We start from the raw sequence: 27,372 nt of genomic DNA on the forward strand, positions 1-27,372 counted from the left end.
ATCAATTGACTCTCGGAGCTCCCTGACTGCATCAATGAGGCCCCTCATGACACTCCGTCTACAACTTGCCAAGAACCAGCAGACAACCGTTGTGAGTGCCTACACCCAAACAATTGATGCCAATGATGAGTCCAAAGAAGGTTTCTACACCCTGGACGCCATACTGTCCTAGATTCCTTAGGAAGATAGTATCACCCATCTTGGGGACTTCAACGCCAGGGTTGGAAATGACTCGCAAATCTGGAAAGGAGGCATCGGAAAAGAAGGAGTTGGGAATTGCAACTCCACTGGCTTTCTCCTGCTCACCAAATGCACGGAACACCACTTTGTCATCACTGACACACTGTTCCGCCAAAAAGACAAGTTCATGACTTCCTGGAGGCATCCACCATCAAAGCACTGGCTCATGATTGGCTACAGCATTGTCCAATCCCAAGACCAAAGCGATGCTCTCATCACCAAAACGACAAGTGCAGATGACTGCTGGACAGACCGCCAGCTCATCTGCTCCTCTATGTCCATCAAACTCTACCAGAAGCAGTGGACGATGAAGAAACAGCTTAGAAAAAAGAACAAAGTTGAGCGGGAGAGTCCAAGGACCGATTCCACCTCCTGGAAACACCTGCCGAGTGTGGGTCGAAGATGTGGATGCATGATCGATTCATCAGGCATGCAAGAACTCAACTCACAGAACCCATGACCAGTAACAACAGTTTCTCATTTGGACAATCATACATGTTAGTGAGTGATCACCAAAGAAGACTATTAAAACGGAGCCAAATCTGGAAGATTTAGAAATATATATCTTTGCTCTGCGCTTTTATCTTTTGAGATGAGTGAAACACTATTGAAATCATTCCTGATTTGTTAATGTCCATTCAGAATCCTTGACAGAGGAGAGAGCAGAAGTCAGGAGTGTTACTTTACTCTAATTCTTACAAATAATAATCTTCATTATTGTCACAAGTAGGCTTACATTAACAGGGTAGTATTTAACTATGTCTGGGATAAAATGTGTGGTATATTCAAAAATGGGTAAAGCTTTATAGATTAGTTAATATCTGAAATCACTGTATTGAATGTTGCTTTTGCTAACCCATCACAATGCAACAAATAGAGTTATTGTAATGCAACATATAGAAGTATTGTAATGCAACATATAGGATTATTGTAATGTAACGTATGGAGTTATTGGATCATTGCATTGCTTGAGCTTGGTGTCCCTTTATTCTGCCAAGTGACCAAGCATTAACTGAAATGCTTGAACTAAGCTAATCATCCAGTGTAGCACTGATGGAACACTGCAATGTTGGAACTGTCACTCTTCGAATGATCTGTAAAACTGAGATGCTGTTTATTGAGTGGCTTGGCTCTGAAATGAAAGCAGGGACATGTTCTGGTAATGTGGCCAACATTCTTCTCAACTCAAAGCATCAAACAAAACAGATTAACTGGCCATTTAGCTCACCTGCTCTTTGTGGCTGTTGCTGGCATATATGCCTGCATAACAGTGTACCCCAACAGTAATTTACTTAGTGAAGTACTTTGAGATCTTTAAGTAGAAACAAGCACCATATAAATGCATGGGGTGTCTTCATTCCTCCTGCATCTTTTTGTTGTGATATACATTTTAATAACACAGTTCCCTCAAGCCATGTGAAAATTTATTCAGAAAAGGAAAATGCTTCTTCCCTTTGGTTTATTTTCTTTATTTAACACTTGAACATCCCATGGAATCGCTCAGTAGTAGTTTATGGTCTGATGCATCATTGTATTATCATAGATCCCCACAGTGCAGAAGGAGGCCATTCGACCCATCGAGTCTGCACCGACACTCTGAAAGAGCAACCTTACCTCACTCCCGCACCCTATCCCCGTAACCCCACCTAACGTTTTGGACACCAAGGGGCAATTTAGCATAGCCAATCCACCTAACCTGCACGTCTTTTGACTGGGAGGAAATCAGAGCACCCGGAATAAATCCACGCAGCCACGGTGAGAATGTGCAAACTCCACACAGACAGTTACCCGAGGCTGGAATTGAACCTGGGTCCCTGGCGCTGTGAGGCAGCAGTGCTAACCACTGTGCCACCATGCCACCCTATATACTACTAGTAAAGCCTAAAATGAGGTGTGTGACTTATCATGGGATGGAGAAGGGGATTGGGCATCAGGTGCAGGATTGTTAATATTAAATCTATTGGACTTCACAAAAGACTGGAGTTTTCTTTACAGTTAAGTAATTCTGATAACCGACTCCACACAGATAAAACAGATTTGTTACTTAATCTAGGGTAGTTATGTACTGAGTTCTGCTGATGTACTTTATGCTTTTACTCAATATACACTAAATTACCTCCAAGTGAGACTGTTTGTAGCTTAATCTCTACCTGTTAGTTTAATTTACAATGAAAGCTCTCTGTTCAATAGTGACAGCAATGACAGCAACATGAAGAATTTGATGGTAAAAGATCTGAGACAATTTTTTCCATATTGCATCTGTGAGATTTTTTAAAAACCCATAAATTGAGAACGTCCTTTTAAAAAAGAAATGTCTGGTGACACTGGCCATCCATGCATACCACATTGCCTGCTTTGCACAAACTCGCCCCTTCCACACTGAGCAGTAGGTGGCAGCAGTATTCTGAATTATGCTGTGCACCACAGTGTGGTGCTGGAAGCTGTCACCCGTTACCTTGTTGGGCCTCCTGCCAAAAGAAAAATGGTGCAAATTCCAGTAAGGTAGCAATACACGAACTCCAAGTCCCAAAGGGAGAGGGAGACAAGAAGAAAGATACACAGACATTTCAAACCAAAGATAGAGTCAAAATGAGCAAGTTGGCAAATTTATTGCAATTTTATCCTTGAACCTGTTGTCACTTCCCAAGCTCAACTTTCCCCGAATTCCATGTTTGGATCCCTCCAATTAGGTTTCTGACCCTGCAGCAGTACTGAAATTTATCTTAACAAAGTTACAAATGACATCCTGGGCGTCATTCTCCGACCCCCCGCCGGGTCGGAGAATCGCCGGGGGCTGGCGTGAATCCCGCCCCCGCCGGTTGCCGAAGTCTCCGGCACCGGATATTCGACGGGGGCGGGAATCGGGCCGCGCCAGTAGGTGGGCCCCCCCGCTGGATTCTCCGGCCCGGATGGGCCGAAGTCCCGCCGATAAATTGCCTGTCCCGCCGGCGTGGATTAAACCACCTTTTGAACGGCGGGACAAGACGGCGTGGGCGGGCTCCGGGGTCCTGGGGGCCTGGCCCGCGATTGGGGCCCACCGATCCGCGGGCGGGCCTGTGCCGTGGGGGCACTCTTTCCCTTCCGCTTCCGCCACGGTCTCCACCATGGCGGAGGCGGAAGAGACTCCCTCCACTGCGCATGCGTGGGAAACTGTCAGCTGACGCTCCTGCGCATGCGCCGCCCCGAGATGTCATTTCTGCGCCAGCTGGCGGGGCAACAAAGGCCGTTTCCGCCAGCTGGCGGGGCGGAAATTCCTCCGGCGTCGGCCTAGCCCCTCAATGTTGGGGCTCGGCCCCCAAAGATGCGGAGCATTCCGCACCTTTGTGGCGGCGCGATGCCCGTCTGATTGGCACCGCTTTGGGCGCCAGTCGGCGGACATCGCGCCGTTTCGGGAGAATTTTGCCCCTGGGGCGGGACTTAGGCCCATCCGGGCCGGAGAATCCAGCGGGGGGGCTCGCCAACCGGCGCGGCCCGATTCCCGCCCCCGCCGAATATCCGGTACCGGAGACTTCGGCAACCGGCGGGGGCGGGATTCACGGCAGCCCCCGGCGATTCTCCAACCCGGCGGGGGGTCGGAGAATGACGCCCCTGACTTCAATGGGTTTACTTCTGCATATGAACCGCTACCTCTGCGTTCTTCGAAGGATCTGGGCTCACTCCTATTTCCCATTTTCCCACTCGGCAATATCACCCAAATACACAACATTAGGTTCAACGTGTAATATGGTGATACTGATCTGTTTCACCACCATCTCTCTGGAGCTCTCTTTCTAACTTGTCAGACTGCTTGCCGACACAGGAGTGTGGTAGTTTTGACAACGAGTCATCGGACTCGAAATGTCAGCTCTTTTCTCTCCCTGCAGATGCTGCCAGACCTGCTGAGATTTTCCAGCATCTTCTCTTTTGCTTGCCGACACATATTGGGTAGGTGTTTAAGATGCAACTGATAAAATGTTTTAAAAGCAGTTAAAGTGCATTTAACTTGCACATGTGTGGCTCAGTGCAAGACAAGGTCTAGATGTGATACTTTGCATCTGTCTTTACAAAAGAAGGAGCTGCCAAAGTCATGGTGAAAGAGGAGGCATTGTGATACTTGGTGGGCTAAAAATTGAAAAAGAGGAAGCACTAGAAAGACTTGTACTTAACATTGATAAGTTACCTTGGCTGGATGGAATACATTTGAGGATACTGATGGAAGTAAGGCTGGAAATTGCAGGGATGCCAGCCAGAGAGCAGGATTCTCCGTTTGGGAGACTGTGTTCTCCCACCGGAGCGGAATAGCTTCTGTTTCACGCTGGTGTCGGGAGCGACGCCCAGAAAAATTCAGTGTCTCATGTCATGCAATGTATGGATTGTAAGGGACTCTGTCACGAATCCCGCTATCCGGCTGCCACCTATAGTGAAGTCTGATGGCTGTCTGCCCCTCCCCACAAAACAAGTCCTGCCCCCTCCAAAAAGTTGGGCCCCCCCCCCCCCCCCCAACTACAGGAATTGCTGGGTCCCCCCCCCCCCACACAGAACACATACATGAGGGTGACCTATTTTCCTCCCCTCCACTGACCCCCCCCCACCAAAGACCCCCACCAGAGACCCCCCACATGAGGCCCCCATCCGACCTCCCCACCAGAGACCCCCAGACTCCCATCTGATATCCTCACCAGAGATCGCACCAGAGACTCCCAACATTCCCCCCACCAGAATCCACCCATAGCAGGGAAACCGCATAGCACAGAAACCCCTCAGAACAGGGTATCCCATATGTCAGAGAACCCCCCCCCCCCCCAAAATCAGTCACCCCTGCCTGGCAGCTAAAGAGCAGTTCGGGCAGAAACAGTGGGAATAAAAATCACTGCTTTTTCACTCACCTGTGCCTTACACCTGCTGCCCCAGACAGATGTTTAGAAAGCTGCAGCAGCAACTTAATAGAAAGCCAAAACCACATCACAAGGCTTTGGACCCCCTCAGTTCCTTTCATCTGTTAGGCCTTTATTCACTTCTAAGAATAATAGCTTTTAGTAGCCTGTAATTGACAGCTTCCAGACAGACATATGTTTGGATTGACTATTTTCATTTCCTTTCAAGCTTGAATGGATCTCAAATATCTGCTGTGAAACTAACCCCAATGTTTAAAAACATCTAGCTGTGATTGACAGCTCTGATCACACCAAAAGCAGTTAAGTGCTTTCTGCTGAGAAAAAGAGGAGGGGAAAGCACTTAACTCCAAGATGTTAATAACCCCACCTGGGAGACAATGGCAGCACTGGTTAGTGCCAGCAGCCTGACCAAGAGGATGGGAGTGCAATGTCGGAAGAAGATGGATGACCTACTATGATCAGCAAGAGTAAGTGCTCCTTGTCTCCTCTTGGCACCTCACCCTTCCCTCGTCCCGGAATGTTACCTGGCCACCTTGCACGTTCCCAGAAACCGACCTCCCTGTATCATCCTCAAACCCCTCTGGCACTCCTGATCAGAACCATCCCTGCTTAGGCACAGTGCCCACGCATGCCTGTTGTCATCGATTGCTGACCCACCAAGCATTACCAGGGGCGTAACCCGTGTCGGCCTGCGCTAGTGAGGTTGGCCTTCTGGAGAAAAGTGAGAAGCCACCTTCATCTAGTTGACCGGTCTTAAGTAAGTGCTTTGTTATCCATCCCTTGACCAGACCATGTAGCAAAACCATGTCCCTTGTCTTGCAGGAACATAAATCGAAGGGCCTGACCCATTGACCATCAGTGCTCCACTGTTCACCCTCAAAAGTACAAGGAGGAGATGGATGAAGCACCATAGCTATCAGGCACACCATTCACCATCGCAGAGACACACACCTCGGTGGACGAACTTAGCAGACAGGCGTCTCCGTCACTTTCTGTTGAGCACCACACAGCTTCTGATGAAAATCAGATGGAGACAGGAACATCCCTGGGATCGAACAGTCCGAGATCTGCTGGATCCCAGGCAAAGCTGTGTCCCAGCCAGGTGCCATGCTTCTGGACAAGTTCATCCCTCAGCTGCTTGAGAAGCAAAGACAGAGCCGGGAATACCAGGAGGGGTTATCAGCAACATTCTTGCGACTGCAAGACCGAAACAAGGAGTCCCAAAATCTCCTGTCACAGGAGATGGTGCCAGCGATGTGTGGCAGCCGTGCCAACACTGCAAGGGAGGTGGCCGCATTTGGAAAGCCTGGGGCATGATGTCAAATCCATGACCGCTGAAGTCTGAGGCATGGATCAGTTGCTAAGGACCATGGCTAAAGTTCAACACCATCGTCCTGACAGTGGCAAGCCTCCAGGAGATGACGTTGAGGCTTCTGCAGCTCACTCCAGCTGCCGCTCTGTCCCAGGGCATAACCCAAGGGCCCACGAGCTGCCAGAGGGTGGAGGAGCTGCTGGAGCATCTCCCGGGCTTTCAGTCAGGAGAGCTTGGAAGTGACCAGCCCTTCCGAATCCCCCCTTCCTGATACCGACGCACTGTAATGAGCAGAATTGCCAGCTCCACTGGCTCCATACTGATCTTGATCAGTAAACTACAAGGGATGAGAGAGAGAGAGAGAGTCAGGTTGGTGTTGCAGCCACTTAACTTCAACATCCATTGTCCACCCAGTCCTGCTTTCTTTTTCGGGGTCTCATGCACCCTCCTCCTTCAGTCTCATCACACACTTCTCCCACCTTATGAGCTGTGCACCCACAACCACCACATACCCCTATGCCACTGACAGTGACTAACTCAGTGCTCATTAAACTTTACTAACAATACAGGCAGCAGACTGACACAATTGTCTGAAAAATATTTAAATGACACAGGCAGCAGGCTTCAGGACAAGACACACTAGCCGCGCGCGGTCCTCAACCCAGACACCCGCTACCCTCCCAACCCCCTTGAGCCCTCCAGAGCTGGGCGGCAAGCTCTGTCCCCTTGGATTATCTGGTGCCACCTTGAGATGGTGGTGCTTACTTCCCTGCTCCCTCTCAGAGGCCATGGTACCAGTTTCCCATTTTTAAAAAGCAGTCGTAATTTGCACCCGCGTGCCATCATGCCTGTTGGGTTGGACGATTCAATTTCAACCTCACTAAGTACATTATAATGCATTCAAATTGATGCAAATCAAGTTCGTGACCTTCCTGGGCGTGAACCTGATCACTTCATTGGGAAGTGCCTGGGACGATTGTGATTGAAAATCTCGCCGGCGCAAATCACATTTTTGGTCTCTTGCGATATTTTGCAGCCATGGTGGGATTTGCACGCTCAGCTAACGGTCTCACTAAATCCTGCCAATTGTGTACAATATCGGGCTCCGCATTTTAGGAAGGATCTGAAGTCTGCAGAAGGAGTGCAGAAAAGGCTTGTGAGAATGGATTCAGGGATAGGGATTTCAGTTAGGTGGACAGATTGGAGAAGCTGGGGCAGTTATCGGTGTTCAAAATCATGAGGGATCTGGACAGAGCAGGTAGAGGGAAGCTGCTCCCCCTGGTGGAAGGGTCAAGAAGCAGAGCACACCCCATTTACAGCGATTGGCAAAAGAATCAATGCTGACATGAGGAAAACAATTTTACTCAGCGAGTGGTTAGGATCTGGAAAGCAATGTCTGAAAGGATGATGGAGGCAGATTCAATTATGGCTGTCAAAAGGTAATTGGATAAACACTGAAGAGAAAGAATTGCAGGGCGAGGGGTTGGGACTAATTAAAGTGCTCTCGCAGAGAGCTGGCCTGGTTTGGATATGCTGTAACCATTCTATGATTCTATAATTCCACAATAAGTTAATTTAAAAACGTTTTTTGTTCATCTGAAGCAACTTGTAAATTGCATTGATTCTAAAGTATACAGAGAGGAGTAACAAATTAATATGAAGTTCTGAAGACCACAGAATACAGGATTAATAGGAAAAGAATCTCTGAATTGTAGCAAGATATTTTCTTTCACGATTATATTGGAAACATTTGTCCCCGGAGACAGACATAACATTATAGATATGTGGCTTTCATTTCTTAAAGGTGCAGCCTATTCTCGTGCTGAAGATAATATCAGAAAGCTGATAACGAGGTGCGGATTACCATTTCTGCCTACTCCAATGGGGAAAGGTGTGGTACCGGACAACCATCTCAACTGTGTTTCTGCAGCCAGGTCCAGGTTTGTATTCGAAATGAAGCTGGTGTCTTGTCAAAGTTTTAAAAAAAATCTCTGGGCACTACATTTCAAATAGTGAGGAATCTATCAAAACTTCTTGTTTAAGCATAATTCAATTTCCATTGGAACACTAATGCAAATGCCTTTTCCCCATAAATTGCATTTTTAATTACACTTTTTAATTACACATTTACTGTTTCAAACACCTTCATTATTGTCAAACTGCAATATCATTAGCTTTATCTAACCTACTTCAGGTTTCTATACATCACTCAATCCTACGACGAGTGAAGCATCTATCTTCCCCACCAAACCATATTAAGGTTGAAAGACTAAAACTATCTTTTGCAGAACTTCCTACAATGATCAGTGTCGTTAAAAAAACACCATGGGTAGGATTCTCCGTGTGATAGGAGGTTACGAAATCGGCGTCGGGGAGCGGAGAATCCCACCCATGGTGTTTTTTTGTTTTTTTTCATAAATTTAGAGTACCCAATTTGTTTTTTCCAATTAAGGGGCAATTTAGCGTGGCCAATCTACCTACCCTGCACACCTTTTGGCGACGCCGATTTCGTAACCTCCTATCAGGCGGAGAATCCCTTTTTACGATGGAATCGGGGGCGGTGCCTGCTTTCGGATGCTACCCCCCCCCTCCAAAATTGCATCATGGAGGAGCATGCCGGATGCTGTTGGGATGGCCTCAGGACGTTACCTGAAGGCCCTCCCCCGATGCTCTGCCCCCGATGGGCCGAGTTCCTGACTGCGTGGGGGCCGTGTGGTCTCAGCGGTCAGGAGCCTGGCGTGGCAGCTGTGGACTATGTCCAGCACCGTCACAGTCGTGCTGCTGGCCTGGGGGGCTTCGGCGAGGGCTGGGGGGACTGATGGCAGGGTGACCCGGGGATGGCAATGGGGTGTCCAGGGGGCACTATCTGGTAGGTCGGGTCCGCGCAGGACCGTACCATGTTGTACAATGCGACCGCTGCAGGTCGTCGCCATGTACATGCGTGGCCACAGACCCGGCAATTCTCCAGTCGTGCCAGGCCTCAAACCAGACGGTTCCACATGTCTCTGTGAGGACTATAAGATGACGGTGAATCGCGTTTCCCATTTGGGCCAATACCCAGTCCCCCGCATCGAGGGCCTCTATGCAGAGGTAAGTGGAGGACGAACGTTCACAAAACTGGACATGAGTCATACATATCTACAGTTAATACTGGACCTGGACTCACGCCGGTTCGTCATCGTGAACACCTACAGGGATTTATACGAATATACCCGGTTGGCGTTTGGGGTCTCGTCCACTTGCACTATTTTCCAGGTGTGATAGAGAAAATCTTGCGGGGCTTACCCAGGGTGGCCGTCTACTTGGGCGATGTCCTCATCACCGGGATGTCCGGCCAGGCACAAAAGACAAACCTGACCGAGGTCCTCCGGTGTTTTGAGCAAGCAGGTGTCCGCCTCCAGTGGGACAAATGTCTTTTTTGTGCCCCAAGGCCGCTTATTTGGAGTACTGAGTGGACCAGCACGGGTTTCACCCTGTAGATGACAATGTGCGGGTGATTAAACTGGCCCCCGTACCCGGCGGCCAGACAGAACAGAATTACGCTCTTTTCTCAAATGAGTCAATTATTATGGGAAATTCAGCCCGAACCTGGCAATCCTCCTCAGTCCCCTCCACCTCTTGCTAAAGAAGGGTCAACCGTGGACTGGACACCGTCTCATCAGCTGGGATTTGACACGGTAAAATGGCAGCTGTCGTCCATGGAACTACTAACGCACTTTGACCCTGCTGTTGATATGTGACATGTCCCCTTATGGGGTGGGTGCGATTCTCGCCCACCGCATGGCCGATGGATGAGAACGTCCGACCGCATTCGCATGCTCACCACTGAGCGCAATTATGCACAGCTCGAAAAGGCAGGTTTGGCGGTCGTCTTTGGAGTCTGTCAGATCCATCAATGCGTTTACGGACAGACTTTCACAGTTTACACTGACCAGAAACCATTATTAGGCCTATTCAAAGAAGACCGAGCAATTCACCCGATCGCGTCCGCCAGGATCCTGCGTTGAGCCTTATTGCTGGGAGCATATGAGTACACCTTGGAACACCGCCCTGGTGTGATGATCCCGCATGCCTCTCCACGTTAAGTCGCCTCTCCCTCCGCAGGCCACCGACAACCCCCCTCTGCAGAGGAGGTGGTGGCTGCGCTCCATTTTATGGACTCATTGCTGGATGCGGCGGTCCGAATACAGGATTGGACCCAGACGGACCCGCAGTTATCGCAGGTCCATCACATAGTGCTGTATGGGTCACAGCATAGGGTGTAACCTGATGATTTGAAGGTCTACACGTCCAAAATTCCAGAGTTCAGCATGGAGGACAGAGTCCTCCTTTGGGGGACCAGGGTGGTCATCCCAAAACGCGGGCGTGCCACCTGACTAGAGGACCTCAATAACGGACACCCGGGGATGTCCAAGATGAAGATGTTCGACCGCAGTTTTGTCTGGTTGGCGGGCAGTGACACGGATATAGAGAAGCTGGCCCAACGATGCGGGCCATGCCCGGAGCACCAGAAAGATCCACTAGCTGTGCCGTTGCACCCTTGAGAATGGCCGGGCCGACCATGGTCGAGCCTTCACATAGACTTCGCTGGTCCTTTTCAGGTATCAATGTTCCTGATCATTGTAGACGTGCACTCAAAATGGCTCAATGTCGACAGGATACAGGCAACGGCCACAAGGGCCACTGTGGACCCCCTGCGCTACACCTTCAACACACATGGTATCCCGGAGTTACTGGTCTTCAACAACCGAGTCGCTTTCACTCGTGCGGAGTTTGAGGCATTCGTGGCCACGTACGAACCGCCCTGTATCATCCGGCCTCAAACAGACTGGCTGAACGGGCGGTCCAAACATGTAAGAGGGGGATGAAGAAGCTGACCAACGAAACCTGGGAAACCCGATGGGCCTGTTTTTTGTTTAGTTACAGGACCACACCGTATGCGACTGGGGGTGGCACCGGCTGAGCTACTCATGGATCAACGCCTCCGGACGCGGTTCAGCTTTATTATTCTGGACATCGGGAAGAAGGTCCAGCAGGTTAAGAGCGGTCCAAAGCAGACGACGACGTCAGACGCTGCTCTGCAGTTTCACTTCTGGGGACGCAATCTATGTCCGGAATTTCGGAGATGGTGCCTCATGGATCACGGGGATCGTGCTACGCCAAATGGACCGGAATCTTACTCGATACGAGCATTGGGCCAAAAATCTAACCGCCATGTGGACCACATCTGCGGCCGCCTCCCAGAATTGGCAGGGCCCAGATTCCGTGAATCTCCCAGCCACAACCTCCGCCGTGTCCCTTCCGACCGTCGACGGCCAAGAGGTCGAGATGTCCTGACTCTGACTCTGACATGGGCGTCCAGCTGCTGGAAGACACAGATCCACGTCCATCGGCACCCACGCTGATACCCGCATCTGCTCCTCCTCTGACACCGGTCCAGCTGCTCCCGATCAGGTATACCCCTCCTGGGCAAACCCCTTCAATGCCAGAACACCGACACCAGGCAAAACGGACAAAGGGTTCTGTGGATCGGCCAGACGACATGGACATTTCTCCGGACTTGCGGGGGCAGGGATGTTATGAACCCCTGGGAAGTGAGGGAGTGTGCACCATCCGATTCCCATAACTCATAACGAGTATGAACTCCCCCGGTAATTGGGGGTGGAGCTTCCCCCTGAACAGGGAAGGCGCCACAGTATAAAAACCCCGGCCTGGGTGACGGTCGGGGAGGTTGACCCTTCGGGGCATGGGAGTGTAGTAGTGTTACTTAATAAATCTCTTCCTTTGTATCCTACCATGCGTCCAATGAGTGTTTCTCACCCGTCGGATTCTACACGGAGTTTCCTGCAGGTGTGATGACCCTACCAGCTCTGGCCTTTTGAATTATAACTTCATTGCAGGCAGCCAATGGTGCCTCTGATTGGGTTTTTAGAGCCAAAACCCTCCCCTCTTCTAAAACGACTAAAAGATAAATAAGGAGGGAAAATGAGAGTTTGGGCTAGTTAGAGCGAATTAGAAATATTAAGACAGATAGGAAGAGTTTGTATAGATATTTTTTTGAGAAAAGTTAACAAAGTGAGCATTGGTCCTATAGAATGTGAGTCTGGGGAATTAATAATGGAAAATAAGGAGATGGTAGAGGAATTGAACAGGTATTTTGCATCAGTGTTTGCTATAGAAGAAAATAGCGAATATGACTCCTTTATTTAAAAAGCGAGACAGAAAGCAGGAAACTGCAGGCCAGCTAGCTTAACATCTGCCATAGGGAATATGTTAGAAGCTATTATTAAAGACATGATGGCAGGGCATTTAGATATAGTCAAGGTAATCTGGCAGAGCCAACATGGTTTTGTGAGAGGGAAATAGGATTACACGGTGGCACAATGCTTATCATTGCTATCTCACAGCGTCAGGTACCCAGGTTCAATTCCACTGTCTGTGAAGTTTGCACGTTCTCCCTCAGTCTGTGTGGGTTTCCTCCAGATGTTCCGGTTTCCTCCCACAGTCCAAAGATGTGCAGGTTAGGCGGATTGGCCATGTTAAATTGCCCCTTAGTGTCCAAAAGGTTAGATGGGGTTATTGGGTTACAGGGATTGGGTGGGTCTTGGGCCTAGGTAGAGTGTTCTTTCAGAAGGTTGGTGCAGACTCAATGGGCTGAATGGCCTCCTTCTGCACTGTAGTGTTTCTATGATTCAAAATCATGCTTAACCAATTTACTGGAGTGGATAACGGGGTAACAGAAGATGTACTGTACTCACATTTCCAGAAGGCATTTGATAAGGTGCCACATCAAAGGTTATTGTAGAAAATAAAAACTCATGATATAGGGGTAACATATTGGCATGGATAGAAGATTGGCTGGCTAACAGGAAACAGTGAGTAGGCACAAAAGGGTAATTTTCTGGTTGGCAAGATGTAATGATTGAGCCACAGGGATCAGTGCTGACGCTTCAACTGTTTCAATTTATATCAATGACTTGGCTGAAAGGTCAGAAGGTATGGTTGAATATGTTTAAGACAGAGGTAGATAAATTCTTGATAGACGAGAGGGTGAAGGGTTTTCGGGCAAGTCAGGAATGTGACGTTGAGGTTACAACCAGATCAGCTATGATCTCATTGAATGGCGGAGCAGGCTTGACGAAACGAGTGGCCTTCTCCTGCTCCTAATTTGTTTCTTCCTATGTTCCTCTTCAGTAGGATGGGTGACATGGAGTTGGCCAATTGAGAAGAACAACTCTTGGAAGGTTGTGTCAGAGGGTCCTGATGCCCGTCAGGAAAGCCAGCCCACTGAATCCGTGTGAAATGATTGTTGCCTCTGTTGATCAGATTTCTTATTATTTTCTGATATTAATCTGTACAGATGTACCTTGTGTTGTGTAATTGATACTCCATTCACTGGCTCAGCATTTTTATATTTGCAATATTATCTTCTCACTGGCTTCTTCAAGGGAATGCCAATACTTTAAGGGATAGCTTACCGGAATGTCAGTTCATCATTTGTCCTCTTCCAGCTTTCCTTTCCCAGAAAACAAACAATGTAGGATCGTATTGCAGACTCGATGGGCCGAAAGGCTGCCTTTGCACTGTAAAATAAGAATCCTTATTACTGTCACAAGTAGGCTTACATTAACACTGCAATGAAGTTACTGTGAAAATCTCCGAGTCGCTACATTCCGCTTGTTCAAGTACACTGAGGGAGAATTCATAATGTCCAAACCACCTAACAGCATGTCTTTCGGGACTTGTGGCAGGAAATCGGAGCATTCGGAGGAAACCCACGCAGACACGGGAAGAACGTGCAGACTCCACACAGCCAGTGACCCAAGCCGGGAATTGAATCCGGGTCCCTGGTGCCGTGAAGCAACAGTGCTAACCACTGTGCTATCTTGCTGCCTATGTTTTATTCTGTGCTTCTGTATTATTAATTATTTGAATTACAAACTGAGGTGTTTTATTGGATATTTTTCTTACTTCAGAGCCCTGCAGAATGCAGATGTGATTCTGCTACTGGGAGCCAGATTAAACTGGATTTTGCATTTCGGATATCCACCAAGGTTTCATCCTGATGTGAAAATCATACAGGTATATATATTCCGGTTTCCACATTCAAAACGATCAATTACATTTATAATATTTTAGCAACTAAGCTAATTATTGTTCTTTTGTCCTGCCATCAGGTGTATACCTAGTTTCTATGTGTATACAGCAAGGTAATATATGTACAACTTAGATAATTAAATTATGTTCACGGCTATTAACCGAACGTCGCTTTCTGACTGCTGGATCACCTGCTTTCTAGACTTAAACAATGTGAATCTTAAATATGTTCTGACAGTCATCATTAGAGGAATATTACCACTCATTATGGGGGGGCATTTTAATCGCACCGAGCCAAAAGCAGGATTTGGGGGTGGTTAAAATGTAAGGGGGAAGTTGTGTGCTGCCCTCCCATCCACATCTGGTTGACTGCAATTTAAGAAAGGACAGCTAGGCAAAGGCAATTGGTGCACTCTTTAAATATGCAGATTAGGGCCTAACTACAATACCCTGAGGTCTGAACAAAGTGAGTGAGTGGGAACAATGATCACTTCCTTGCCAAGCTGTAATGGTGAATTGAGGGACAGAAAGGTTTGACATTTTGTAAATTTTTAAAGGTATCCTTATGGGCTGGGTGGAGCAGGATTGGTCCTCAGGGTCCCCTAAGGAATCCTCAAATACCCGGGCTCCCCCCTTTCACCTCAGTCACTACCCAATCTTTCAATCCACCCATCCTTCTCCCCAGATCCATTTACCTACCCGCTAAAACCTGCCAGGTTCGGCACCAAGCTCTTACTCCGTGTGTTCCTACTGCCACCTACTGGAGAGACTTTGATGGCTGTCGGGGTTGGTTGGGGTTTGATCCATCTTTTGCAAATGAAGTCTGAGGGGGTCAGAGAGTCTGTTGGGCCTTCAGGGAGTGTTGGGCCAAGAGCCTGTCGGTTGACCTGACCGCTCCACACATCAGTTCCTCCTGCCATTAATATCTCCGTTATAGGTTAGCTTAACAACCAAGGAACAGGAGTAAGTATGGCATTTGCTTTATAATGAGCTGCAGAGCACCCAAGGGATAGAATGTAAAGACCCACTAAAGTTGAATTTTTTGTTATAATTGACAAAACACGTGGCCCAGAAACCTGGGGGCAGAGCACCTGTATTGATAGCAGTAGGCACAGGGGCAGTGCAGCTATGAGGAGAAAACTCATGTCAGGAATATTTATAGTACGAAGTCTTACACCACCAGGTTAAAGTCCAACAGGTTTGTTTCGATGTCACTAGCTTTTGGAGCGCTGCTCCTTCCTCAGGTGAATGAAGAGGTCTGTTCCAGAAACACATATATAGACAAATTCAAAGCTGCCAGACAATGCTAGGAATGCGAGCATTAGCAGGTGATTAAATCTTTACAGATCCAGAGATGGGGTAACCCCAGGTTAAAGAGGTGTGAATTGTCTCAAGCTAGGACAGTTGGTAGGATTTCGCAGGCCATATGGTGAGGGATGAATGTAATGTGACATGAATCCCAGGTCCCGGTTGAGGCCGCACTCATGTGTGCGGAACTTGGCGATAAGTTTCTGCTCGGCGATTCTGCGTTGTCGCGGGTCCTGAAGGCCGCCTTAGAGAACGCTTACCCGGAGATCAGAGGCTGAATGCCCTTGACTGCTGAAGTGTTCCCCGACTGGAAGGGAACATTCCTGCCTGGTGATTGTTGCGCGATGTCCGTTCATTCGTTGTCGCAGCGTCTGCATGGTCTCGCCAATGTACTACGCTTCGGGACATCCTTTCCTGCAGCGTATGAGGTAGACAACGTTGGCCGAGTCGCACGAGTATGTACCGCGTACCTGGTGGGTGGTGTTCTCACGTGTAATAGTGGTATCCATGTCGATGATCTGGCACGTCTTGCAGAGATTACCATGACAGGGTTGTGTGGTGTCGTGGTCACTGTTCTGAAGACTGGGTAGTTTGCTGCAATCAATGGTTCGTTTGAGGTTGCGCGGTTGTTTGAAGGCAAGTAGTGGGGGTGTGGGGATGACCTTGGCAAGATGTTCATCGTCATCAATGATGTGTTGAAGGCTGTGAAGAAGATGACGTAGTTTCTCCGCTCCGGGGAAGTACTGGACGACGAAGGGTATTCTGTCGGTTGTGTCCCATGTTTGTCTTCTGAGGAGGTCGGTCCGGTTTTTCGCTGTGGCGCGTTGAACTGTCGATCGATGAGTCGAGTGCCATATCCCATTCGTACGAGGCACGCTGCAGGAAAGGATGTCCCGAAGCGTGGTACATTGGCGAGACCATGCAGACGCTGCGACAACGAATGACTGGACATCGCGCAACAATCACCAGGCAGGAATGTTCCCTTCCAGTCGGGGAACACTTCAGCAGTCAAGGGCATTCAGCCTCTGATCTCCGGGTAAGCGTTCTCCAAGGCGGCCTTCAGGACCCGCGACAACGCAGAATCGTCGAGCAGAAACTTATCGCCAAGTTCCGCACACATGAGTGCGGCCTCAACCAGGACCTGGGATTCATGTCACATTACATTCATCCCTCACCATATGGCCTGCGAAATCCTACCAACTGTCCTGGCTTGAGACAATTCACACCTCTTTAACCTGGGGTTACCCCATCTCTGGATCTGTAAAGATTTAATCACCTGCTAATGCTCGCATTCCTAGCATTGTTTGGCATCTTTGAATTTGTCTATATATGTGTTTCTGGAACAGACCTCTTCATTCACCTGAGGAAGGAGCAGCGCTCCAAAAGCTAGTGACATCGAAACAAACCTGTTGGACTTTAACCTGGAGGTGTAAGACTTCGTACTGTGCTCACCCCAGTCCAACGCCGGCATCTCCACATCAGGAATATTTATGGAGGAGGAGAGGTGTGTGGACTGTAAGTGTTGTGGTAATATTGGGTATGTGCTTTCAGTTGTCACATGTCCTGGAGCAGCTCCAGCACTAAACTCTGTAGAATCAAAAGAGGAGGCGTTGGCACACGCAATGTCGAAGCGAAAACAGATTATAAGACCAGAAGTTATGAGATTTCGACTGAATTGTACGACTCATTTTAAATGAAACAAGAGGATTAGTATATCTTTCAGGAACTGGAAAATAAGCCCATCTGAAAGGTTCATCTTCCAGCAATTTTACAGAGGGCAGATTTTAATGATTCCTCTGCTGGCGAGTCTGCAGTGAAGTTTATTGCTCCAAATGTGGCCCTGGAGTGGCCCATAATTGGCCACTCCAGGGGCAGATTACTGCACATCTGCAATTTTGAGGCTGGTGGGAGTTCAGGGAAGGGAAAAAAGCTCGGCATATCATCCTGCTCGGGTCTCAGACAGGAAAGTGGGGCACCTTTGCCATCATCACCAGCCCTATTTCCAGATGGGACGCCATGGGTACCCCCTCCGTACCTGGCCTTGCCATTGCGATCACGAACACCGCCCCCCATCACCCCCCCGGGATGTCCCATCCCATCCCTGCTACAAGACCGCTACACTTCCACCCTGGCTGCAGGATTTAGAATCTGTGGACTGCTTGGAGGCCCAGCAGTGGCTACTACAGTGGGTGGCACTGCTGTGACTACAAAGCTACCAACCAATTAGATTGTCAAGCAGCTCTCTGAGATGGGACTTCCTCCCAAGTGAGAGGGCATAAATCTCACCTCCAAACAATTAAATGGCTGCAGGACAGCTGCCATTGGCCAGAATGCACACGCCACCGCCACTTTGAGTGGTGTGACAAGAAACCCCATCACCCATAAGATTCTGCCCAGAGTATTTTGAATCTGACCTGTAATATAAAATTTGGTGCTGGAATATTACTGTGCTTGTGAATAGTCGCCCAAACAAGTCACCTAAAACAACAATATTTTACCTAAAAACAGAAAGTGTTGGAAATGCATGGCAAGCCATTAACATCTGAGCTATGTAGTTGAACATTAAATTTAGTTCAATGTAGTGAAACATGATTCCTCATCCCCTGAAATATTTACTGCTTTTGCTTCTTTCAGATGTTGCTTGGCAAAGGGGCTGGATTTTCAGATCCCGAATTAGGATGGAGTAGAGGCAGACAGCATAAGAAAATGGCTCTGAGGCCTGCATATTGGTCGAGGGGGGAGGGGGAGGTTTGCAAGAACAGACCGGGTGGGCGGGGGAGTGGAGTCTGCAACCTTGTTAATTGAATGTATTGAGGTCGTTGGGGAGCTCGTTAGGACTTGCCGACTGACTTCCTGAGATTTCCATTGGGCTGGGTGATCATTATGAGCTCTCTGAAGCTAAGCAGCATCAGGCTGATGGGAATAAGGGTTGAAACAATTTTATTTGATGGAACAAAACTGCACATTTGGGAACAAAGAAACTACTGAGTTGCAATGACATTTTTACAACCAATTTTCCCTACTCTATCTCAGTTTCCAGCTGTGGTGAACGTTTTGCAGTAACCATTCACCATGTATGTCACTGTATCACGCTGTTGCCCATGTGGACTCCACCTATGGACCATTGAAAGGGATTACCTGTAATGTATCATGTTGGTGCCTTGTGGGCTCCGCCCCTGGCTCCACCCCTTGAGGGGAGGTATAAAGAGCAGTAGCCTTGTAGGTGGCCCTCACTAGCAGACCAGTCGCAGGCAGGCACTGTTCTAGTTGATTAAAGCCACAGTTGACTTCTACTCCTGGTTTTGTGTGAATTGATGGTTGCATCACCAGCTCTCTATTTGCCCATGTCACTTCAAAGATGAAGACCCTCTTTTTTTTCACACCTCCCCCAAGGTGGCAGCCAGGCCAATTTGGGCCAGTATGTGGCCCACTCCCCTTGTGTCGCACCTCCATTATTGGCTACTAATTAGGCGGCAAACCCATCTCTAGCGTCATGAAGATTTCCCCACCCCATGAAAATGCTGGTTATCAGCAAGCAGCGATTGAACCTCCCTTCAGATTCCCAGACTCGAACCAGAAAATCCAACCTCAGAAGTTTATGTCCAGCATTTTCAGTTTTTATTATAGATTTCCCAGATTATCTTGTTATTTTTCCTTCTCTGATCTCAGTTTTATTTCAGATTTCCTATATTTATTATATGGTTGTGTGACCCTTTGAAATTGAACAGTAACATCTTTTTTAAGGTTGACCTATGTGCTGAAGAGCTAGGAAATAATGTGAAGCCTGTTGCTGCCTTACTCGGCGATGTGAATGCTGTTGTCGGACAGGTAATTTAATATTTCCGCAAAGAGTTTATTTTCTGAGCTACTTTTCTCACTGCCTCAAAATCTCTTCAGGTATCACCTTTAAGGTCGATAACTGGTTTAGCTGTTTATCACCACATTAAACAATGCCAGGTCCCGCTGTCTTCTGCGAAATTTGCGCACATTGCACGTTAGATCAACAAAGTAACACCTGCGATATTTTTACATCTTCTTAAACCCCTCTCCTCGCTGCACGCATCATCACCTCCAGGGGAAAGTGCAAGAAATGCCTGGGCAGAATTTTATATTACCCAGGCGGGTGTGTGCCCAACCCGGAAGCATGTGAAACAGCGTGAGAAGACGTCAGCCGTGTGCCCCAACATCATCGCATGTCCATGCAATATTTTGGTCAGTGAGTGTGCACGGGAGTGGAAGCGCGCTCACCGATAATGAAGTGTCTAATTAGGCCAATTAAAGAGTCCTTTGAAAGCGATTTCACATTTCTCATTTACATTTACAATGGTGAGCGGGCCAAATGGTCAGGCTGCCTTCACGTTTCAGCTACAACCTCGATCCAGGGCGGAAATAAAAATTTTAAAAAGTGGGGACTGAAGTTTTCTGCATCCAGCTGTCAGGTGTTTGAATGCGCTGCCTCAAGGCCACTTGTTGAGTTTATTTGTAGAGGTCTACAGGTCCCTGGGACAATTCCACAGCAGCTATCCGCTTTCAAGGAGCCCATGAAAATCTCCAGCCCACACCCTCCCATTCAGTCCACACCTCCCGCTGTCCTGGAAAGTGGGCAGCAAGATCAAAGTCCCCTCCCACCCGGGGCCTTCTCTCTTCCATCCTCTTCCATCCGCCAGGAGATATAAAAGTTTGAGAACACGCACTAACAAATTCAAAAACAGCTTCTTTCCCACTGTTACCAGACTCCTAAACGACCCTCTTATGGACTGGACTGATCTCTTGACACATCCTCTCTCCTGAGTAGTACTACACTCTGTATGCTTCACCCGATGTCTATGACTATGTATTTACATTGTGTACTTCGCCTTTGTCCTATATTTTTGTCATGTATGGAAGATCTGTCTGGACAGAACGCAGAACAACACTGTACCTCGGGACACATAACAATGCATCAAATCCAATCCTTCCTTTCCTTGAACCTCCTCCCCCATGACAACATTGAGCCTTTCTGAGAGCATGTTTCACATTGGCTGCCCTTTAATTGGTCAGCCAGTGTGATATTGCATTTGGGGCTGCTTGCAGCTGGAAGTGCATTTTGTGTCTGCTTTCGAGCCCGCCGAGTCTGCCCATTCTGCACGAATCTCAGGCCATGGAACGTCTTTTTGTCACTAAGACTGGGACCATCCAATCGGCTGCCTCTGCCTGGTTCCTCTCTTTTTCACTTGGCACTGAACCAACCTTTCTCTAAAGCAGAGGTTCCCAACCAGTTCCCAACCGGTGTGCCGCCGTAAAAGCTCCACAAGTGTGCAATAAAATTCAAAATGATTAAATACTAATGAAAATAAAGTAAATCTAATTTTTATTTTCAGCTCCGTGGTCGGCATTTCCAAGTCACAATGGACCTCGGGCTTGCCATATATGTGCCAGCTGGGAATGGTTCGCACATGCGTGGTTTGGATTTACATTGATCAGGCGCATGCACGTGGGCCTAACCGATGTAAAAAAATCCGAACTGCGCAAGCATGGCCCTTTCCCAGCCGGCGCATGCTCGGATTATCAACATAAAACATTCCAGACTGCGCATGTGCAGCCCTTTCCTGGCTGATGCATGCACAGGAGATCCCAGGTTCTTTGGGAATTGGAGATGCCGACCTCGAAGTTGAAGACCAAGGTCCCGTGCGTCTGCGCAAAAAGCAAAAACACAAAAAGCGTGCAAATGTCTGGAGGAGCGAGAGAAACGGAGAGAGGTTGGAACAAAACGGAGAGAAAACAGGGAGAAATAGAATAAAAAGCAAAGTTCCCAGTAAGGGAAGAACAGAGGTAAGAAACAATAATCAATAAAGTTAAGAAAAGGAGAAACTGTTTCCAATATTGTATTTGACATGAAAATGCTGATAAGGGGCGCGATTCTCCGACCCCCCCCACCGGGTCGGAGAATCGCCGGGGGCTGGCGTGAATCCCGCCCCCGCCGTGTCCCGAATTCTCCGCCATCAGAGATTTGGCAGGGGCGGGAATCGCGCCGCGCCGGTCGGTCTTCACTATGGTGGAGGCGGAAGAGACCCCCTCCACTGCGCATGCGTGGGGATGCCGTGAGCGGCCGCTGACGCTCCCGCGCATGCGTCGCACGGCAAAGACCTTTCCCGCCAGCCGGCGGGGCGGAAATCACTCCGGCGCGGGCCTAGGCCCTCAAGGTAAGGGCTCGGCCCTTCAAGATGCGAAGAATTCCGCACCTTTGGGGCGGCGCGATGCCGGACTGATTCGCGCCATTTTTGCCGCCGGTCGGCGGACATCGCGCCGATTGCGGAGAATCCCGCCCAAGGTTTTCATTGTAGACTTAAATTAATGAAAATTGTATTACATGGTGGCAGACATGTTTTTCAGAGGTTTTAGAGATAAAAGGTTTTTGCGAGAGGGCAGTTCAGTTGGAGAAATTAGGAGGTGTGCCTCCAAATGTTTTATAGTAGAAAGGTGTGACATGACATGAAAAAAGGTTGGGAACCATTGATCTAAAGCTCTCCTCTGCCCTGGCCCTGACCTCGTACTGTTTTCTAGTTTCTCTCCTCTCTCTCTTCACGCTCTCTCCAAGCTTATCTTGTCCAGGCCACCCACTTCCTGCTCCCTCCACCTCATCCCACTAAACTACTGAACATACAACTTCCCTTCTTGGCTCCTTTATCTGGTGATATTTTTATGTTCTCTCGCTTCAGGTGCTGTCCCTTCTTCTTCAAATCTGCTGTCATCACGCCTCTCCTCAAAGAGACAAACCTTGACCTAGCTTCTTTGCAAGCTACTTTCCCAGAGTGTGCTGTCACCCCCAAAACCTAAGCTCATCTGTTCTTCAATGTCACGTTTGAGTCGCTCCAATCTGTCTCTGATACCGTACAGAAAGAACCTCATCAAAATCACAACTGAAATCCTGTGTGACCGGGTGAGCAACACCACGTCGTGGGATGGCAGATGACCCGCCCCCCCCCATTCATGCACTGCCCCCTTTCAGGCCCCTGATGTGTTGGGTATGCCGGGTCTGCGAGGACTGCGTTTACTGCAGCAGTGAGAGACAGGCTTCCAACACTTGAAGAAATGCAACTCGATTTTACTGAATTCTTAACTATCATACATATTTTACCTGTGGGTTGACACTATGCTGACTTGACTGGAGACCTGAGGCTAACCTGACCAGACTATCTTACTACCACATGGTGTATGTTCGAGTTGCTGCTCATGGGCTCTGACTGTCTCAGAGGCTGGATCCCCAGAGAGCGGGAAAACTAGTGCCCTCTGGCTTTATAGTGGTCGTGTCCTGTCTGGTGATTGGCTGCTGTGTTCTGTGTGTTCACTGGCCATCCTGTGTGTCAATCACTGCCTGTCTGTGCACCATCATATACCTGTGTGTATATTATGACATCTCCCCCTGTTTTTTTGTTTACTTATTTTAAAAAATGTGTGTAGGTCAATAAATACTGAGTGAGTGTGCGTACAGGAGACTGACTATATACAAAGTATGTTAACGTATTCAAATGGGAAGGTGTCTAGTGCAGATAGAGGGCAGATAACAAATTAGGAAGAAACAATATGTACAGATGTGTAAACGGATCACAAGGTAATGCAACATTCAGTCTATAAATTCAGTCTCTGTGGCGGGCGACAAATTCTGGTTGACCGCCTCAAGGGTGGGTCAGGGGCCGCCTGCACTTGAATGGGCGGAACTGCCTCCAATGTAGAGGTCGGTAAAAGAAGTGGCAGATCGGTGGCCTTGTGGAAGGGTGCGTCCCTGGGAACCAGCATGCGAGGCGGGACATCACGTTCAGGTGGCGGGCGTGGAGGTAGCCGTACTGCCCGCCTATTACGCCGAAGAAAGGAGCCATCATGCATGCGAATGAGGAGCGATCACGGGGCCACTTGCTTAACCACCACAGCTGTGGCAGACCAGCCACCGCCAGGTAGCTGAACACGAACTCGGTCAGCAGGAGCCAGAGCAGGGGGATCTGTGGCGTGGGCATCGTACACCGACTTGCATTGAGCCCGAGACTGTTGCATCCTCTGCAGGACCGGAAAATTGTGAAGGTCCGGGATGTGGATAGCCGGCACCGTCGTCCGTAGTGTGCGGTTCATTAGCAGCTGTGCTGGGGACAGGCCAGCGGACAGAGGAGTCGCCCTGTAGGCTAACAGCGTCAGGTTAAAATCCGAACCCGAGTCATCAGCTTTGCACAACAGTCTTTTAACAATGTGGACCCCCTTTTCAGCCTTCCCATTCGACCAGGGGTAGTGGGGGCTTGAAGTGACGTGCGTAAAATTGTACAGCTGGGCAAAATCCGTCCACTCCTGGCTGAAGAACCAAGGGCCATTATCAGTCATAACTGTAAGTGGAATGCCATGACGGGCAAAAGTCTCTTTGCATGCCTTGATGGCCGTTGCTGATGTGAGGTCAGTCAGTCTGACCACCTCAGGGTAGTTGGAAAAGTAGTCCACGAGGAGGACATAGTCTCGGCCCTTTGCATGAAAGAGGGCAATACCAATTTTGGACCATGGGGAGGGCACCAGTTCATGCGGCTGTAGAGTCTCTTTGGACTGAGCCGGCTGGAACCTTTGACACGTTGGGAAATTGAGGAACGTGTTGGCGACATCCTGACTGATGCCTGGCCAATATACTGCCTCTCGGACTCGATGGCGACACTTTTCAACCCCCAGGTGACCCTCGTGGATTTGGCCGAGGACCAGCTCTCAGATGCTCTGTGGAATTACTATCCTGTCCAGCTTCATTAATATGCCGTCCACTACCGCTAGATCATCCTTTATATTATAAAACTGGGGGCACTGCCCCTTTTGCCAACCATCCGTGAGATGTCGCATTACCCGCTAGAGTAAAGGTTCCCTGGCCGTCTCCTGACGCATTTGCACGACCCTTTCGTCAGTGGCCGGAAAGTTGGATACACAAAACTTCACATGAGCGTCTACCTGACAGACAAAGCCCGACTGCTCACACGGCGTGGTGATGGATCTAGAGAGTGCGTCGGCCACAATGAGCTCTTTGCCCGGGGTATAGACCAGGTCGAAATCGTAGCAGCGGAGTTTGAGGAGAATACGTCGTAGCCGTGGCGTCATATCATTGAGGTGTGAACCAATGGCCTGTGGTTTGTCTCGACCGTGAATTTGGGGAGTCCATACACGTAATCATGGAATTTGTCAATCCCTGTGAGTTGGTCCAGGCATTCTTTTTCAATCTGAGCGTATCGTTTCTCAGTAGGTGTCATGGCTCTAGATGCATATGCGACTGGGGCCCAGGAGGAGGATTCGTCCCGCTGGAGGAGTACTGCCCCAAAGCCAGCCTGGCTCGCGTCGGTGGAGATCTTCGTCTCCTTGGCGGAGTCGAAAACGCCTTGGTGAGTTTCGCCCTGAGCTCACGCCACTGTTGCTCATGAGCGGGGAGCCACTGGAAGTCCGTAGTTTTTTTGACAAGATTGCAGAGAGCTGTGGTGTGTGATGCAAGGTTGGGGATAAACGTCCCAAGGAAATTGACCATCCCTAGGAAGCGGAGGACCGCCTTATTGTCCTCCAGGGTCTTCATGGCGTTGATCGCCGACACCTTGTCTGCATCTGGCTGCACACCGAACTGCGAAATATGGTCGCCCAGGAACTTTACTTCTGCTTGACCGAACGAGCATTTGGCTCTATTGAGTCGGAGGCCATGCTCGTGGATCCTGTGGAACACTCGCTTGAGGCGATCGATGTGCTCCTGAGGAGTTGTGGACCAGATAATATCATCGATGTACACTCGCACCCCCTCGATGCCCTCCATCATTTGCTCCATTATGCGGTGGAACACCTCCGAGGCGGAGATGATGCCAAAGGGCATCTGGTTGTAACAGTAGCGACTGAACGGGGTGTTAAATGTACACAACTTTCGACTGGACGTGTCCAGCTGTATTTGCCCAAACCCCTTGGAGGCATCCAGTTTCGTGAATAACTTGGCGTAAGCCATTTCGCTGGTGAGCTCTTCTCGTTTAGGTATAGGGTAGTGTTCCCTCATGATGTTACTGTTCAAATCTTTGGGGTCGATGCAAATGCGAAGTTCCGCTGACGGTTTTTTGACACAGACCATGGAGCTAATCCAGTCCGTGGGTTCAGTGACCTTAGAAATGACGCCCTGGTCCTGGAGGTCTTGCAGCTGCTGCTTGAGACAGTCCTTGAGGGGTGCCGGCACCCGACACGGTGCATGAACCACAGGTGTGGCATTCGGCTTCAGCAGTATCTTATATCGGTAAGGTAGTGTACCCATACCTTCGAAGAGGCTGTGGTATTGTGCTATGATGTCATCTAATTGGGCTTGGAAGTTGACATCTGGTGAGGCTGTTGCCTCTGCGGACGACATGGTGTGAATCCGTTGCACAAGATTCAGGATTTTGCAGGCCCGAGCACCGAGCAGGAAAGCTCTGTTGGTTCCTACAATTTCAAAACGCAGGGTTGCTTGTGAAGAACGATGGGATACCGCAAGCTGGCATGAGCCACTGGCAACAATGGCATTGCCATTGTAGTTGAGGAGCTGGCAGGCTGGTGGAAGAATGCTTGGCTTGACGCGGATGGTGTCAAGGTCAGACTTTGAAATGAGGTTCGCGCGGTGTCCAGCCTGAAGCGTATGCGAGCCTTGTTGACCGTGAGGGTGGCACACCACTCGTCGTCCGGATCAATGCTCATCACTGGGAGTTGTTTCACCTTCTTCGCTGAAAGCATCGTATGCTTGGTGATGATGCCCACTGGGAATGGGGATGTGAGGCCCTCGGTGTCGGAGTCTGGAACTATGTTGGAGTCGGAGTCTGCAACGGGTTGCTGTACTGACCGGACGTTCCTGCGCTGCGATGGGGATCACTGTGTATTGGGCAGTTGAGCAGATCTGCGTAGTGGCCAAGCTTGCCACACTGGAGACAGCGTTGAGATTTCGCGGGACATTGCCACTTTAAATGGGTGGAGCCACAGTTGTTGCACGTCATGGCGCCGATGTCAGGACGCTCCGTGTGCCACCGTGCATGCGCGGTGCGGTTGAACGTGTGCACCTGCGCAGTTGGGTTGTCGGCCTCGCCGTCCCCTTGGTCGTGGCGCGCATGTGCAGGAGCCTGGGAAAAGCGCACAAAATGGCCGCCCTCATCCAGACTCAGGCCCTGGAGCTGTTTTACGGCCTGCACCCGCTCTGCATCGTGGGGGCCTTGCCGCGCCATCTCTGCCGCCTTGATATGGGAGTACCGGTTGTTAGCGAGCTCGTGGAGGACGCAGGTTTCGATGGCGATGGTAAGGGTGAGCTGCTTAACTTTAAGGAGCTGCTGGCGAAGGGGATCGGAGTGGACCCCGAAAACGATCTGGTCGTGGACCATGGAGTCGGAAGTGGAGCCGTAGTTGCAGGACTGCGCGAGGATACAGAGATGGGTTAAGAAGGACTGAAAAGGTTCATCCTTACCCTGAAGCCTTACTGGAACACATAGCGTTCAAACCTCTCGTTGACTTCGATGTCACAGTGGCTGTCGAACTTCAGCAGGACTGTTTTAAACTTTGTCTTGTCCT

At 49.3% G+C, this 27,372-nt stretch overlaps 1 protein-coding gene across 1 annotated transcript in view; it reads left to right on the plus strand.

Annotated features, from left to right (window-relative positions):
- The window catches only part of hacl1 (2-hydroxyacyl-CoA lyase 1), a 184,656-nt gene that overhangs the window by 81,904 nt on the left and 75,380 nt on the right, over positions 1-27,372 (plus strand). Inside the window, exons 9-11 of the mRNA XM_072508778.1 lie at positions 8,231-8,366; positions 14,403-14,508; positions 19,576-19,659. Of these exons, the coding sequence (XP_072364879.1) occupies positions 8,231-8,366; positions 14,403-14,508; positions 19,576-19,659 (326 nt within the window). The remainder of the gene's footprint in view (positions 1-8,230; positions 8,367-14,402; positions 14,509-19,575; positions 19,660-27,372) is intronic.

This window comes from Scyliorhinus torazame, chromosome 6, assembly GCF_047496885.1.
Source record: "Scyliorhinus torazame isolate Kashiwa2021f chromosome 6, sScyTor2.1, whole genome shotgun sequence".
Lineage (NCBI taxonomy): Eukaryota > Metazoa > Chordata > Chondrichthyes > Carcharhiniformes > Scyliorhinidae > Scyliorhinus > Scyliorhinus torazame.